This window comes from Anser brachyrhynchus, assembly GCF_964034855.1.
Source record: "Anser brachyrhynchus genome assembly, chromosome: 15".
Classification (NCBI taxonomy): Eukaryota; Metazoa; Chordata; class Aves; order Anseriformes; family Anatidae; genus Anser; species Anser brachyrhynchus.
The window spans coordinates 10,956,921-10,972,748 of NC_137733.1; the positions used below are offsets into that span (position 1 = coordinate 10,956,921).

The following is a 15,828-nucleotide window of genomic DNA, read 5'->3' on the forward strand; positions in this document are numbered from 1 at the left end:
ACAGAACTTGACAGTGATTGGCATCAGTGTTGTGGATTACCAGGATTTGGGGTTTTGCATAAATTCCTGTCTAAAATACATTAGTTTATCCTTAAAGATAATGGTAGAATTAGATAAAAATGAATATTTATTTTTTTCTGAACAGAATTCAAAGTCATTAGTTATTCATAACTGAAAGGATAGAATTTCTATAAAGACCTGTTTTCATATTTTTCTGAATCCCCTTTTATTTATATTATTCTAAATCTGACTTAGATGATTTTGGCATGAGTTAAAACTCCATGATCTTAGCTTTTATAGTTATTTAAAAATCACGCCCTTTCTGCATTAAATCATTTCCTCTGCAAATGTGAATCTTGCACTGACAAGTTATTCTTTTTAGAATTCTACGTTACATAAAGCCGCCTAAACAAAAAATTATTTGAGGTCTATGTAGCTACTGAGCATTTACGGAGTTTGACAAGTAGACTTGCAGTATTTTTTCAAGCGTTTCACTGATAATGTTGTGAAAGTAAGTGAACTGATGGGAATCTTGTGAAAGTAACTCGGTTGTAGATATGACCTACATATCTTGTTCGCATGATGCATTACATGATGTCCTTTTTGAGGCACAACACTTGCATGACAGCAGATAATGAAAGTCCTGAGCCATATGATTAAATTTTTAATGGATGAAGGCTACTGGGAAGGGAACTGGAAGTAGGAACATTTTGTGTGTCGTTGACTGAAGCTTACAGGGAAACAAAATACATTAAATGCAAGTTTGGACTTGTTTTTCATTGTTAATAATGGCTTCTGTGTCTCTACATTGCAATAATAGTCTAGTCACATTTTCATTGCTATACATGTTGTTGGTATTCTCAGTTTTTGTTCAGCTTAGAGTTATTTTTGGTCTGTTCTAGTTTCTCTTAATTTATTTCCTTCAAGATATGAGTGTTAGGGAGATCTGGGGTTTCAGAAGTTCAAAACAAAAACTGGATATGCCAATAGGCTCAAGTCTGCAAAATCTAAAGTAATAGTTCAGAACACTTCTAGAGAAACCCTTAAAAATGTTTAATTGTAATTCAGTTACATTTTGAGTTTAAAAAAAAAAAAAATTAATGTGTAGGATTTTCAGTTTTTTATATGTGGTTATATGTTGGTTTTGCTCGTTTTTATCATATATAAATAGCATTTAAGGTTTCCAGGTGTGCTACCAAAACACTGCTTTTTTTGAAGAATTGTATTGGACAAACTATAAAGCAATGAAGAATGTAGGCCTGAACATAAAAATCATGTAACATCATCAAATACAAAGTGTTTCTTAGAAAGCTTCAGTAAAATAATAAGTAATTTCTTACAGTATTTTTTTTGAAGATTTCACATTTTATTTTTCAAGTATAATTAAACATAGATTTCTACAGGATTAAAATATTTATTTTGCTTAATGCTGGGTTTGATTTTATTTTAATCTATTAAATTAATTTGTTTAAATCACAAGTGAAGTGTGGGAGATGAAACATGAAACTAAACTGATCAATATACTTATGCATTTTTATAATTAATTCCTTATGAGGAAAATGAAAATAAGTTTTTGATTAGTTTTGCAATAACAGTAAAAAGTGAATAACTAAATGAACAGGACTAATTACACTACTGAACTAAAGGCTGTTCTAACATTGAGAAACCATTAGGAAATCATGCCTGCCGTGTCTGTTTTTTATACTAGGACTCTGCCATGTTTGTGTTTCTGACTCGTAACACCAGTTGTGTTTAGATGATGGACAAATCATTATGGTGGTTGCCCTCTATTTTAGAAGTATCCAAGCTGAGAAGCTGTCTAGGAGTAAATTGCTTTCTTTGGTTATTTCAAAATAACAGCTTTGAAAATATAGCTAACAGCTATGTTTTATAGACACTTTCAACTATGTGTGGTTGCATAACCTCTTCCGCTACTATCCGAGTTGCATCTTGACTCCTGTTGGGAGTCGTTAGGGACTCTCACCATTTCCTAGACTCGGAAGATTTTGTCTGCATCCAGCTGGACCACTGGAGTTCTCATAGGTCATCTTTTTCCATCCAAACATTATATATTGTAAAGCCAAATTTTACTTTGGATTTTTTTTTTTTCCTGGAACTTGAAATACTTGGTCCTTTGAGCATCTGTTCTTTGTTCCTTCCATCCTTTTCAGCTAAACCTTTGACATCAAAGAACAGACAGATACTGAAAAATGCACCCTTTGAGAGTACACTCAGCAGCGAAAGGAGGGGAGAAACTGCCTCAATTGTTCTTTTGAGGGCAGATGATAGTTTTGAGTTTGGATCTCTGCTTCTTTCTGCACTTTTCTCTCCATTCAAGCTGAACACAAAGGGAAAATTCCAAAACACACCCTTAAAGGGCAAGATAACTTTCTTGACAGTTCTGGCACCCAGCATAATGAATTCTCTGCCATGAATGGAAGTTCTGTAATCAGAAGGAAGCTTCTTGAAGTTGTTTTCTCTCTGAAATGTGGGGAGAGGGAAGGGGTAAGGGCACTGTTTATTATTTTTCATCTTTTTAAGGTTTTTTTGGTTGTCCCTTGTCCTTTGTCCCCTTCTCAAGAGAAAGCCTAGCATCACTCAGGTATCTGTTTCTTTACTTCTGTTCTCATTTGTAGGCAACAGAAAATTCAGGTCAACAGATTGGAGTTAGCATTATATTTGATTTGGTCATGTCTATGTAGTCTTGGTTTGATGGTGCTGATTGATAAATCAGAAGTCCTACTTCCTATTTCTTAACTGTCATGGAGATTTTTCACATATTTTAGTGCTCTCCAAAAGTTCTTACGAGCTTAAAAAGAACCTTTTGGAAAGCACAAAGCAATTTCATATCTGAATAATAGCTTCAAGAGCAAGACAGCTCTTGTCTTGGAGAATGGTTGGATCTGCTTCAGTACAAGAGATTTGAACTCCTCTCTGAAATTAAACTTACATTTCAGTTCTAAGTGGCATTTTACATGATGGGTGTCCTGCCTCTTCAGTTGAAGATCCTTGCGTTTTGAACTTGAGCAGAATCAGATGATGTCTATAGCAGAATAATCTTTCAAATCTTGCAAATGAGCTATTACTGGTTCTAAAAGCATTAATTACTAGTTGCTTTTAACTGATAAGAACTATTTCATGCCAGTGTAGCAGAAGGGCTTTTAAAATAAGTAGGTAGAGAATTAAAATAACATTTAATCTTTTTATTATTTATTTTTGTATTTTTTAGTTTTTTAAAATGGTTCTTGCGATGCTGTGTTTTGTAGGTCAGGAGTTCTGGGGGTACAGAAGGGTTTGTTACGCTGATTTTACTAACTAAAGTGTATTCCTTTTTTGTTGCTTCATGAGCAGTGGTGGTACAACATTAAATAGCATTAAGCTTCTACAAAAAAAGATGTAGCTTTATTTTGTGTTAAGAACTGTCGGGTTTCTTTTAGGTCTGTCTCGCAGGCAGGAAGATTGTGTCCCCTGTTTGTCCTCTCATTGAAAGTGGCAAGAACTTGCCAGTTGTTCTCGGTTGGATGGATTCAGGTGGCAATTTTTGAGGCATTCAAGACTTTGAATGAACACGTTTGTTTGAAACACGTGTATCACACTGTAAAATCTTTAGCATCCTTGAGGACGGAGAGCAAGCTTCTTCAGCTGAAGTGCAGTATGTAAAGTATCACAGCCTTCTGTGAACATCTCCATTACAGATGTGGAGGTGAACTTCCTATTCTCTGTATGAAAAGATGAAACAAGTAGTAAGGTATTTTAAACCAGCGTGTTACCTTGAGAAGGTATTCTCCATTAATAGGTACTGAGAAAGTGGATTTGTTTGAAACAAAATGTTTACCTGGATTAAGATGTGTACAAAATTCCTCAGCTTTGCAAACAAATAATGTCTGGTGTCATATTTACCTTTATTCCAGCTGAAGAGGATAATTATTTTTCTCTAAGATTTACTATCTCTGGGAGCAAAAAGACTGAGCTTTTCTTCCCTCCATCTGCTACTGGGTAACAAAATAAAAAAAATCCTAAAATGAGCACTTCAAAAACAGAGCTACTCCCATGGTGAACTGAATGCCTTTTAATTAATACTTACTTCTTTAAATAAAATAAAATAAGTGTGTAATGTTGATGCATATTTTTACTACTTTGACTGACATTAGCACAAAAACTAGTTGCAGTTTGGGGATTCTTTTCTGCACTTCAGGGAGTCAGGAGATAAGTGATTCAATTTTTTCACTTCCATGGAATGATTTACTTGCACTGCTCACTAGAGGGTAGGCTTGGGATTATAATAAGTTTGTTTTACAGCAATATTGCAGGGGATGCACTGTCCAGACCAGTTAGAATCACTAAGGAGGTGCATCTTTCATTGTAGACTTTTGTCTTATAGAAGTGGAAAGGTTTTTGTGCTGGTTTTTGCTCTGTTTTGGACTGATGGACTTAAGACTTCCACTGAAAGCTTTTAGCATATCAGTATTGTGGGTACATGATAAAGTATCTTGGGTTGTGTGTTCTCTAATATTCTGCTTAAGTAACAGAACAGCACATTAGAAGGAATAAACTCTTCCTTACTTAATAGAGAATAATTTAAAGTTGTGCACATAGAGGAGGTGGTAGATTCTGATTGGTTTAAGCTGTATATAATTTTAGCACTTCTCTATAGAAAAAAGTTTTTCTATAGTAATGAAATATTCATCAGAGCCTTTTTTTTCAAAGATAGCACAGCTGTGTTCAGCATGTTTGGTTTGCACCGTTGAACTGCATGACGTGCTCTCCTCCAGCACCTAGTTGTAGTGTTATTGCTGTTGGGTGATCCTACACCTATAATGTGTGTTTGGGGTTCATAGATAGCCATGTCTCTGTGACAGACTTGCTTAGTAGTACGTCTTCCTTTTCATGTACTAGCTGCTGATTTTATTAGTTAGCTTTCAGTTTTCGTATAATGTTTAAGACCAGTGCGGTGATTTAAAACCTGTTTTCTTTGTAATAGGTGTGTAAGCTGTATGTGGGACTCCTCAAACAAAGTATTTTCCATATGGTTGAAAGAATCTCCTTTAAAGTGTGAATGTCACGCAGTTGGTAGTTAAATACACTACATGGAATTTAAAGTGCTAAGTATATATGTATATTTTTTCTTTTAGACTTTGACTTCAGTGTGCCAGGGTCAATGAAACTTCATAATCTTATCTCGAAACTGAAGAAGTGGATTAAAATTCTGGAGGCAAAGACTAAACAGCTTCCAAAGTTCTTCCTCATAGAGGAGAAGTGCCGTTTTCTGAGTAATTTTTCAGCTCAAACAGCTGAGGTAGAGATACCTGGAGAATTCCTTATGCCAAAGCCAACGCATTACTACATCAAGATAGCAAGGTAAACTAAAACTGGGGAGAAGGGGTAGTTGTAATTCTGCAGTGAAGAAAACGTAAATGTTCTCCATCTATCTGTCCTGCGAAAGTAGATATTATGTGTATTTCATGTATTTAAATTACATATATGGAGTCACGCTTTTGGGTATAACAACTTGAATTTTTTCTTTATCCTCCTTTGGTAATTTTGCATTGCTTCACTATGCTGCTGTACTGTACATGGTGATTATATTTGGGTTTATGTTGATATAAGTTGCAAGTATTTCTTCTGTTGTAGTCCACAGAGGAACTGCTCTTCAAAATAGTGATCAAGATCTGATCTAATGATTAATTTTGCTCAAGAACTGTTGTCGTAGAGGGAAAAATATATATATATATATATATATTTATTTTTTTACAACCAAATAGAAACCTTGGGTTAACTGGATAACAAAATTGTACATTGTAATACAGTTGCGCTGTCTTATTTCTTTGTGTTGTGGTGGGGTTTTTATTTGTTTTTCTGCTGTTGTTATTGGGTTGTGGTGTTTTTTTTTTTTATATAACATCATTATTTGATATTAAAGGAGATAAGTTTGGGGGCTTTAATCTCCCTTTCTTCTTGGATAGGTTTATGCCCAGAGTGGAGATAGTTCAGAAACACAATACTGCAGCCAGAAGACTCTATATCCGAGGCCACAACGGAAAAATTTACCCATATCTGGTAATGAATGATGCTTGCCTGACAGAGTCTCGTAGAGAAGAGCGGGTATTACAGCTCCTTCGCCTTTTAAACCCTTGCTTAGAGAAAAGGAAGGAAACCACAAAAAGACATCTGTTTTTTACAGGTACTGAAAAGATAGATTTTTGTCTTTTTTAAATATTTGTTGTACTCAAAGATTTTAATTGCTAAAGGTTTTTGACAGCTACTAGTTACTGATACTGAAGGTTTTGGATATTTAAAAGGTAAATTCACAGGCATATAAGGCAGAGGCATGCTCACTGTGGAGGAAATGGGTATGTGTACTTCAGAGCAAGCATTTACAGATCGTTTGGACTGGACAGAAGAAACATTTTTCTCCCCACTTTGTGATACATGAATACTGAATTTCTTTTACTTCTTCCATGTAATACAGAAGAAAGAGATTTTTTTTTTTTTTTTAGTGCTTTGAATTTGATACATAGTTTCTGAGTTCTCCCATTGAGAACATGTTTTCATAATGTTTGAATTAACTCCGTCTGTACACGGTGATGTTTATTTTAAGGAAACAAACTGAAATATATTGGCTGGTTGGTTGTTGCCAAATAAAATCAATTCATATTCTAGATACTGGACGCAGGCCTTCTGTTGAGTGTACTTCTGTGATTCTGTACAAGGCTACTCAGTTTGGAGGGTGCACTTTGCCAAGAGCACCACCTGGCAATGCTTGAACATAACAGAATCAATAAACCTAATATTAAGTAGACCTTAATAAGGAGAGTTGAGGGATGTTCCAATATGATCTATGTGTATAAATTGCCAAAATACTCGTGTAATAAAAGGTCACGTATTTAACTATTTCAAAGCAGAAATGGTGAATCAATGCTGAACACGCAATCTTAATTCTTTCTTTTTCCTTGTACATCTTGGCTTTTTCATGTGTTGATTATAAATAATTAATTCATGGAATGAAAAGCAGAGTCTTCCCTTAGCAACATACTTGATCTACTTGTGATTCAAATACTAATGTGAATGCCTTAAAACAGTTAAACTTTCATGTTTTCCAGATATTAAAGCTGTTGGCAAGTTCCAGCTTATAGCTGTGTAATAACTTCATATAAATATATAAACAGCTTTCATTTCCGAAAGTCATTGAATCACTTATTAACTTCATATAAACAAGTTCTGTACATTGCATTACTCAGTTCTAATAATCCTTAGCTGGTGAGCAGAAAATATATTATGGATAGTGGAAACTTTAATCGAATATACTAAGACATGCTGCTACTTTGCCATCAACTTCTTTAAAAAAAAAAAAAAAAAAAAAGCCCAGATCTAATATTTAAAAGCTGTAGTTTTACCAGTCTTTCGTTTTGTGCTCATTGTATCTATTGACATGAACTTGCTGTCAAGAACTTAGGTGGCCAGATGATGCAAGTTGCTCTGACAGAGCTAGAAATGCATAATTGTGATCCAACGTTAAAAAGACTAAAATATACAGGCCAAAGGATTTATTATATCAAAAGGGAAATAAAGCATCTCTGTATAGGTGAAGATGCTTTTACATCGTTTCAAGGCCAAATTAAGAGAAATACAGTAGATACAGTCTTGAAAGATATGATTTTAGAAAAGGCCACTGACACCGAAATATATCATCTGTATAACATGATTATGGAAGTAACATGTTTTTCTTCAAAGAGCTGTTTTTAAACTATGTTCTCTTTGGAAATAATTCTGTACTTTGTGGTTTGATACTACTTAAAAGAACCTGAAGAACATTCATTTCTCTGCTGCCAGAGGTTAATGGAAGCAGAGCAGAAGAAATAGCTCATCAACACCCCTTCTTTCTCTGGAATGCATTTTTTCTTTAAGATCGAAGAACTTAAAAATATTTAAACAACTTTCTCCTCTATTCCTGAGGTTAATTACAACTTCTGAGGGAAACGATGAGAGAACAGGTTTGTTGGTATCCGGAGGTCACTGTCAAACAGTACAACTGTAGTGTCACTGGAAAAGCTAGCAGTGGAAGAAGCTTTGTCTTTCTGGGCCTAGGTGCACATCTTCCGTGCACATAAGACTCATGAGAATATGTCCGTGAAGCACCATGAAAGTGCAAATAGTGTTTTTGCAGGCTTACTGCTCCTGAAGTAAAAGCTCAGTGGCTTAAATTTTCTTGTTACTGAACGTTTTTCTTTGTTTTCCCTCAGTTATTTTCAAGCATTGTCACTTATGCATCTATTCCTTAGCAGTATTTAGATTTTTCGTCCAGTTTTTATGAATTTCTTTGAACACTGTACTGAGGTTAATAGTTTTGCTCTTCAGACTAATATTTATTGCAATGATGCTAGTGCGTGCAATCACAACCCCCGTTTGCATTTGGGTAAAGTATTGCCCTCTTCTGTGCAGCTAGATAGAAGTAGGAAGAATGAGTGCTCATTTTTTTCTCTCCTAATGTAGTTGAGATGTTTCAATTTAGTTTAAAAAAAAAAAAACTCATACTTGCTTTCTTTTTAACTGAGCTTGTGAATCAGTTATGAATGTAGTAATAAAAATTTTTCTCTTGGTACACTTCAGTTGATTATTGCAGCAGTGCTTTAAGGGCTGATAGTCGCATGCTAATTCTCTTCTGAGTACTTGGGTTGTGAATTAACTGTTTTGTTTTGTGTTGCTCTCTCTGTTTCCGCCCCCATCCTTCCTCACCCTTCTCAAACCACTCCTAGTCCCCCGGGTTGTAGCAGTTTCTCCACAGATGCGTTTGGTTGAAGACAATCCCTCATCTCTGTCCCTGGTGGAGATCTATAAGCAGCGCTGTGCCAAGAAGGGCATTGAGCACGACAACCCCATTTCTCGGTACTACGACAGGCTGGCAACGGTCCAAGCACGGGGGACTCAAGCTAGCCATCAGGTATGGGAGTATTTAATGAGTTGCACTCAAGATCTTTTCTTGAGAGCTCTGTTACACGGTGTCCAACTCCGCCCCATTAGATATGAGACAAATATATTAGCAGAGGTGGTGGTTTGAATCTGTTTGTTTGTTTTCGTTTTACTTCATGTATTTTGGGGAGCTCTTATAGCTCATTAGTATTTTAGATTATCTTTGAAAGCTTCAAAAAAAAGCTGTATTTGTTCCGCTTCAGGTTGTTTTGGATAACTGCAGCTGAAAACAGACGAGGGATTGATTGCTTTTAGACCCTTTTATGTAGTGCTTTGAAAATAATTGATAACATGGGAAACAGCATTGCTATTTAACATAAGCAGTTACGGTATGGTATGTGATGCAGGTTTCCCCTTGTTCTTGTAATGTTTATCCTGGATTCATTTCACCCAAGCCAAAGAGTTGACTAAACTTACCCTAATAAATGGCAGTACTTGGAAAATTAAAAATTTCCAACTCTCTGTAATCTCCATCAAACATCAAATTCTGATAAATAAGCTTATTTTATGGTTATCTTAAGGTTAATGCAAATATTTTATAAAATTTCAATCCCATATTAAATACAACTATTAGAAGATACACAGTATATCACAGACAATATTTAGAGCATCTTTTCAGGCTTTGTTACAAAATAAAATGAAGTGTTACGTAACATCTGTTTCTATTTTGAGGATTTTTTCCTTCAGGTTACAAAACTCTTTAATGGCCATTTAATTGAAGTCAGTTTGACTATCGTTCTTTCTGGTGCAATAGAACATATCCTAACTATTTCTTTTTCTAATTAATTCGGATAGGCTGTGCTACAATAATGAAGTTTTTGGGTAAATTGTATATGTTTACATCAAGGGAAAAATTATCGCAAAGTATTCACTTACAAAAACAAATCTCAACTTTTATCTTTTTGTATTTTTGAGATAATTCTGCTGTAATAATACATAAAACTAATTATTTTACTCAGTGTGTGTCCCTATTTCGTATAATCAAAATTCTTTACTTTTTTCTGTAAACAACTCTGTGTACAAATAAACCACACAGGGTTTAGGTTGTAGTCTTTGTAGGTCCCATGTGTAATTTCAAATCTTGTCATTGTGCTTTTTTGTTTGATGAACACCTTCCAAAAAAAGCTATCAAATTGTTGTCTTATTTGTGTGCATAACTTAAGACAGCTGCCTCCTTGTGCTGCCTACAGACTACCTTCACCTGATAATGATTAATAAACTTAGGCTATTAGTAACGTTTTAATCCTTTTTTGTTGTGGTTGCAGACCAGCTATGGAAAGAATCTGTATCACTGCTGTTGGTCTGTGTTTTCCTCAGTAATGTGTTAGTCTGAGCAGCAACTATTTTGACTTTATCTTACATAAGGACTTTATCCAAAACCCTTGGAAATTCATAGAAATAAAGTAGGATCCAGAACAACCTTTTTCAGCTGGGAGTTGAGTAATATTTACATTCTTCGATAAGGAAATGGGATCTTTCAGTGAGGGGATATTAAATGTTTTAAAGTGAAAAATGTGATTTAGGCTGCTCATAACCTTCAGTACAGTGTTCAGCATATTGATGACTGAAGTTGGAAATAAGTATTACGATAAACACATATATATATTAAGACTTGAAATAGAGGATTTTGTTTTATTGCTGACAGATGCATATCCAGTTTGAACTGAAACTAAAAAAAAAAAAAAATTTAAAAAGTGGATTATGTTCCAATAGCTTGCCCTAAGGAAGTGCAGCTTTGTGGGTTGAATGTCTCTTTAGTTCCTTTCTGACTTTCTTGAAAGATTTGAATAGGAGATACTTCAATCAGTACATAACTTTCCAGTCTCAGATTTTTTCACAAGACTGATGGCAGTTCTGTTGCTCTTTCAATTTATAAAAAAAATCAGTCTTTTAAGATGAAGATTAGTTTGTAGCCATGCAGAGGATGAACATAATATGTGAATTTTAACAAGGAATTTGGGAGATGGTCATGGATTAGAAGTCTCCAAGTTCAGAATGTTTTCCTAGAATGGAGTACTTCAGTTGAGAGAATTTAGTTGCTTTTGGCATAATTGTTGCTAAGAAGTATATTAAAATAATCTCTCTCAACTAATATTTTTCATATTTAGGTTCTCAGAGATATACTTAAAGAAGTACAGAGTAACATGGTGCCACGCAGTATGCTTAAGGAGTGGGCTTTACATACATTTCCCAATGCTACAGATTACTGGACGTTTCGAAAGATGTTCACTATTCAGTTAGCCCTAATTGGCTTTGCAGAATTCATCTTTCATTTAAATAGACTCAACCCTGAAATGCTGCAGATTGCCCAGGTATGCTTTATTTTGTCCTTGATGCATGCTGTCTTCTTTGATCAAATGGAAATTTGGACTCTACGTTTGAAATGAGTCAAAATGGTAATTTGACATATATAATTAACAGTGTATTTCAGTAGGTTTTTCATTTGATTATGTGATTCCACATCACGTAGGTAGTAATTTAAACTGCAGACCACTTTGCCAACTCTACCCCCTCTGGTTATAATTTAGAACAGAGTCTGTAAAATTGTTAGTATATTGGAACTGTTAATGTAAATGACCAGTAAGTCTCTCTTGAGTCTTTCTTCAAATATACTGCTTTAGATATATCTGTGCCAAACAGGTTAAAAAATAAACAATAAAGATCTAGAGCTTCATTTTCTAAAAGGGGAATACCCTTTTTCAAATAATGTTTTCTTTTTTACATTGATATCACGTCAAAGTACAACTCCTATTAGTAGTGATTTTTCTGTTCTAAACCAACATTTAAATGAGGCTTGCCACCTTACTAGAGCAAAGGTGGTATATTTTAAAGTCTTAATGCCACTTTAATGCATGGAGGGTTATACTGTGTATAGCAATTAAGATTCTTTAATCCCCACTGTGCAGCCATGGTGTTCAAATTCCTACCCAGAGTGAGTAATGCATGGAGAATGCTTACCCAGAGTTGAGACACTCCGAGAATGAAGATCTGTCTCTTTGCGCAACTCCTTAAAGAACATTGCCACAGAAGAATCTGTTTCTTAAGTTTGAGGCAATAGTCTATATTTATTCAGGCTTTTTGGACGCTCACTTTTAGAATAAATACTTTGTGCATGCCTTTAACTTTTCTTGCTCAAGCACTGTTCGAAAGTGAAAAGCTGTTGCATTAAGCTAGGTTTCAAATACAGCATTTTTTCTTTATGTAGCTTCAATATTTATTTTTTTTAAATAGAAAAAGCTAAATGAAAATACTAAATCACACATTGATTCTTAAATAATCAGTTGTAACTGGTTGTATTCTGAGTATTAACAGTATATAAAAATGTATTTTCTTTTGGTTTCATTAATGACGATTTGCTTCTTTATTACTGTTGTGCATTTTGCTTTTAAATCCAGGATACTGGCAAGTTAAATGTAGCTTACTTTCGCTTTGACATTAATGATGCTACTGGAGACTTGGATGCCAACCGTCCAGTTCCATTCCGGCTCACACCAAACATTTCTGAATTTCTTACCACCATTGGGGTGTCTGGTCCACTGACTGCATCTATGATTGCAGTAGCTCGCTGCTTTGCACAGCCAAACTTTAAGGTTTGTATATGTTTTCAAAAGTTGGTTACATTTACATTTAAAAGTTGTTTAATTTACATTTATAATTTATCAACTGATAAACTAAACACCATTTTCTTTCTTAAGATAGAAATTGAAATGTCCATATTTATATTTTTAAATCTTAATCCAAGGACAGCGCAAAGGCCAGCTGAAGTCATTGCAATTTGCCTTTTTGGAAAGAATAGGAGAAAGATAGGTGTAATTGTACTTCTATTTTCCTTTTTGTCAAAGCATGTTAATACAGGATGATTGTTTCAATGCTGTAGCCTCAAATCTCTACAAATTCTGGCAGTGGTAAATAGTTAAATGACAAATGCAACGTCATTTAGAATCTTCGTAATACACTTCTGTGAATAGAAATGTGTCTTGGCCCTTTGTTAGCAGAGCAGAATGCTAAAGATATATTGTTGCTTTGATGGATTCTAGCTCTTAGCAGGGTATAGTTTTCTAAAGAAACTGTCTAACTTCCTTTTAAATTCTAATGCTTTCCAAAAATGAAGCATCTTGCACTTAGGCAGCAATTTGCACCAGAAAGACATTGCACAGAACGTACTGTAGCTATCGTATGATCTAGTTACTTTTTAAAAGATGGAAAATATCCTGAAGTGATTTTTTTAATGTATAATACAGAAAGCTTAGATTTTTTCTAATAATTCATAATTTCACCTTAAAAAGCCATGTCTATACATGTAAATTAGTTTGCAGACTTAGTCTGTAATTTATACAGCTGAATGATGTATTCCCAATTAGACGTACCATGTTGAATTTATAAGATCAGAGCACAGGTGTGCATTTATTCTTGCAGTGATGGGTGCCCAGCTTATTTCAGGTACCTAGTGATTATTGTGTTAGTTTTTCTGACTTCTGGACTTAAGAGGAATACCTTTAACATCTTCTGTATTTACCGTTTTTACAGATGCCTATAAAATCTATTGAATATGTGTTTGTGTATTATTGGCCTAATATCTAGATGTGTTACAAAATACCTATTTGTTATTTGCAGACAGAAAAGTTAACTCAGGCTGGATACCTCAAAGTTTGCTTTAGAAGCTCAAGTTGACAGATTAATCAGTAAATTGGTGATAGGAAAAAAACAGGGAATGATTTCTTGCAGGCATTTTGTTTTTTCAACCAAAGACAGAGTTGGTGTATAGGTATGTGTGTTAGGAGGAAAAAAAAAAAAAAAGGCAAACCACATATATATGAATATTGCAGTCAGTATTTTTTCCCTTTTTGTCAGAAAGCAGCGTTTGCTGACGGTATGATCATTGACCCATTGGAGGCCAGAGGGGGCAAACAGCTTTGCAAAAGACGCTGAATCTTCGCACATATTTCTGCATGTGTGTGTGGGGGGGAAGTCACGTTTAGCAGGGTCATTTAAAAATGGAACATAACTGACTGTATTTGTGTATGAAGATCTGAATATATGATGTTTGAGATTTTTCTTTTTTTAAATTTATTTCTGTGGGGAACACTGTATTGTGTTTTCATAATTAGGGTCTTTTATGAAAAGAAAAACCTTCAGAAAAAATAGTTGGAAAAAAAAGAGTTGGAAGCCACAGTCATCTTGAAAAGGCTGAGAGTGGAAAATGGAACCAAAAGTGTCAAAATGTTATTGACTAGAATTTAGTTTGAAATCTGTAAGCCCTAATGGTTCTCTGGATTAAATGTAATAGTCTGACTTTTCTCCTTCATATAGGTCGATGGTATCCTAAAAACCGTGCTACGGGATGAAATAATTGCATGGCACAAAAAAACACAAGAGGATACTTCCTCTCCACTCTCAGCAGCTGGGCAACCTGAAAATATGGACAGCCAGCAGCTCGTTTCACTAGTTCAAAAAGCTGTTACTGCTATCATGACTCGACTTCATAATCTTGCTCAGTTTGAAGGAGGAGAAAGCAAAGTCAACACTCTGGTAGCAGCTGCAAATAGCTTGGATAATCTCTGTCGTATGGATCCTGCCTGGCACCCCTGGCTCTAACTTGAAATTTTCATTAGCTTTTTCTTTGCTGCTGTTTGTGGTGTGAGCCATATATTGTGTTAAGAAAATGTGAAAAAAAAAAAAATCTTTTCAGACCGTGGCTTACCTGTCACACTGCATTTTGTCAGCCTTCATTTTAATGGTGTTTACAGGAGTATGACAGTTTTACTGTTTTTAATTTCATGAGGATACTTTTCCTCCTGTTTAAAAAAGGTTATTTAATATGCAACAACAGCTCTCACAAATAGCTAAAAATGAAGAGAGGAAACTTAAAAATGTACAGAAAAAAATCTTATTTTATGGTGGGGACTATAAAACTACCACTGCTAGATTTAGGGTTTGCCTTTCCTAATCTGCAGTATGTAAAGTTTTTATGCAATAATAATTACTAAAAAAGAAAAAAGAAAATACAGTATTCCCAGTTATTGAATTTTACTTTATAAAATTTTACTTAATCGTTGTCCCTTCATTATACCAAATTGAAGGCACAAATAAATCTTCTTCCTTTAAGTTTGCTTCAGAAATTTACATGAGTAAAGTTGGTTTGTAAAGAGAATTTTGTACCAAATGTATAGAGGTAACTTTTTGTTAGGCACTGAGAAAAAGATGATCAAATTGTGCTAGCTTTTCTTTCAGCACAAGTTATGTACAGTGAAAGTGTAAGCCATTTAGGGTATTTGGTTTAGTTGTGGACAGTGTTGGGGGGGGGGGGGTTATAATAAGGATGGGAGAAGTCATCCACTGATACATGTATCTGACTGTAATAGATTTAAAAAAATTAAAATCTTATAAAGCTATTTCTTTTTTTTTAATGTTTAGAATTACAATAGCTTCTTTAGAATCAATCTGTTCCTTTGTAATTTAAGAAAAGATCAGTTTAATGTTTCATGTGAGTCTTTCTGTGTTAGCATTTTTATAAAACTTCAGTGTTGAGAATGTTAAATTTGTACAGAGTGATTTTTTCAAAATAAATATTTTGTAAAACTCTCTGGCATTCAGTTTATTTAGAGTATTTTTAATATAATGCTATGGCATAAGTAGAAAACACGCAAAAGCAGGTATTATCTTTTATCAACTAAAACAACCTGAATGTTAAAGGGTCATAACTGTATTAATGAAACATGTACGATGTACTTTTGTATGCTGTTAAATTGTTTTTAGAAGAACTGCAAATAGGAAATATGTACATAGCAAGAATTTTGTCAGTGTAGTCTTTCTTGCTAGCCAGTCAATTAATGTGTTAATGCTTTGTTTTTATAAAAGGCT

The 15,828-nt window shown here is 34.4% G+C and overlaps 1 protein-coding gene across 6 annotated transcripts in view; it reads left to right on the plus strand.

The window, feature by feature from the left end:
- The window catches only part of TRRAP (transformation/transcription domain associated protein), a 97,597-nt gene extending 82,041 nt beyond the window's left edge, over positions 1–15,556 (plus strand). For all 6 annotated transcript variants that reach the window (XM_080556531.1, XM_080556530.1, XM_080556534.1 and 3 more), the window contains 6 exons: positions 5,133–5,358; positions 5,964–6,181; positions 8,754–8,938; positions 11,076–11,279; positions 12,363–12,557; positions 14,278–15,556. In XM_080556531.1, the coding sequence (XP_080412657.1) occupies positions 5,133–5,358; positions 5,964–6,181; positions 8,754–8,938; positions 11,076–11,279; positions 12,363–12,557; positions 14,278–14,562 (1,313 nt within the window). In that variant the 3' untranslated portion in view covers positions 14,563–15,556. The remainder of the gene's footprint in view (positions 1–5,132; positions 5,359–5,963; positions 6,182–8,753; positions 8,939–11,075; positions 11,280–12,362; positions 12,558–14,277) is intronic.
- The last annotated feature ends 272 nt before the right edge of the window (positions 15,557–15,828 follow it).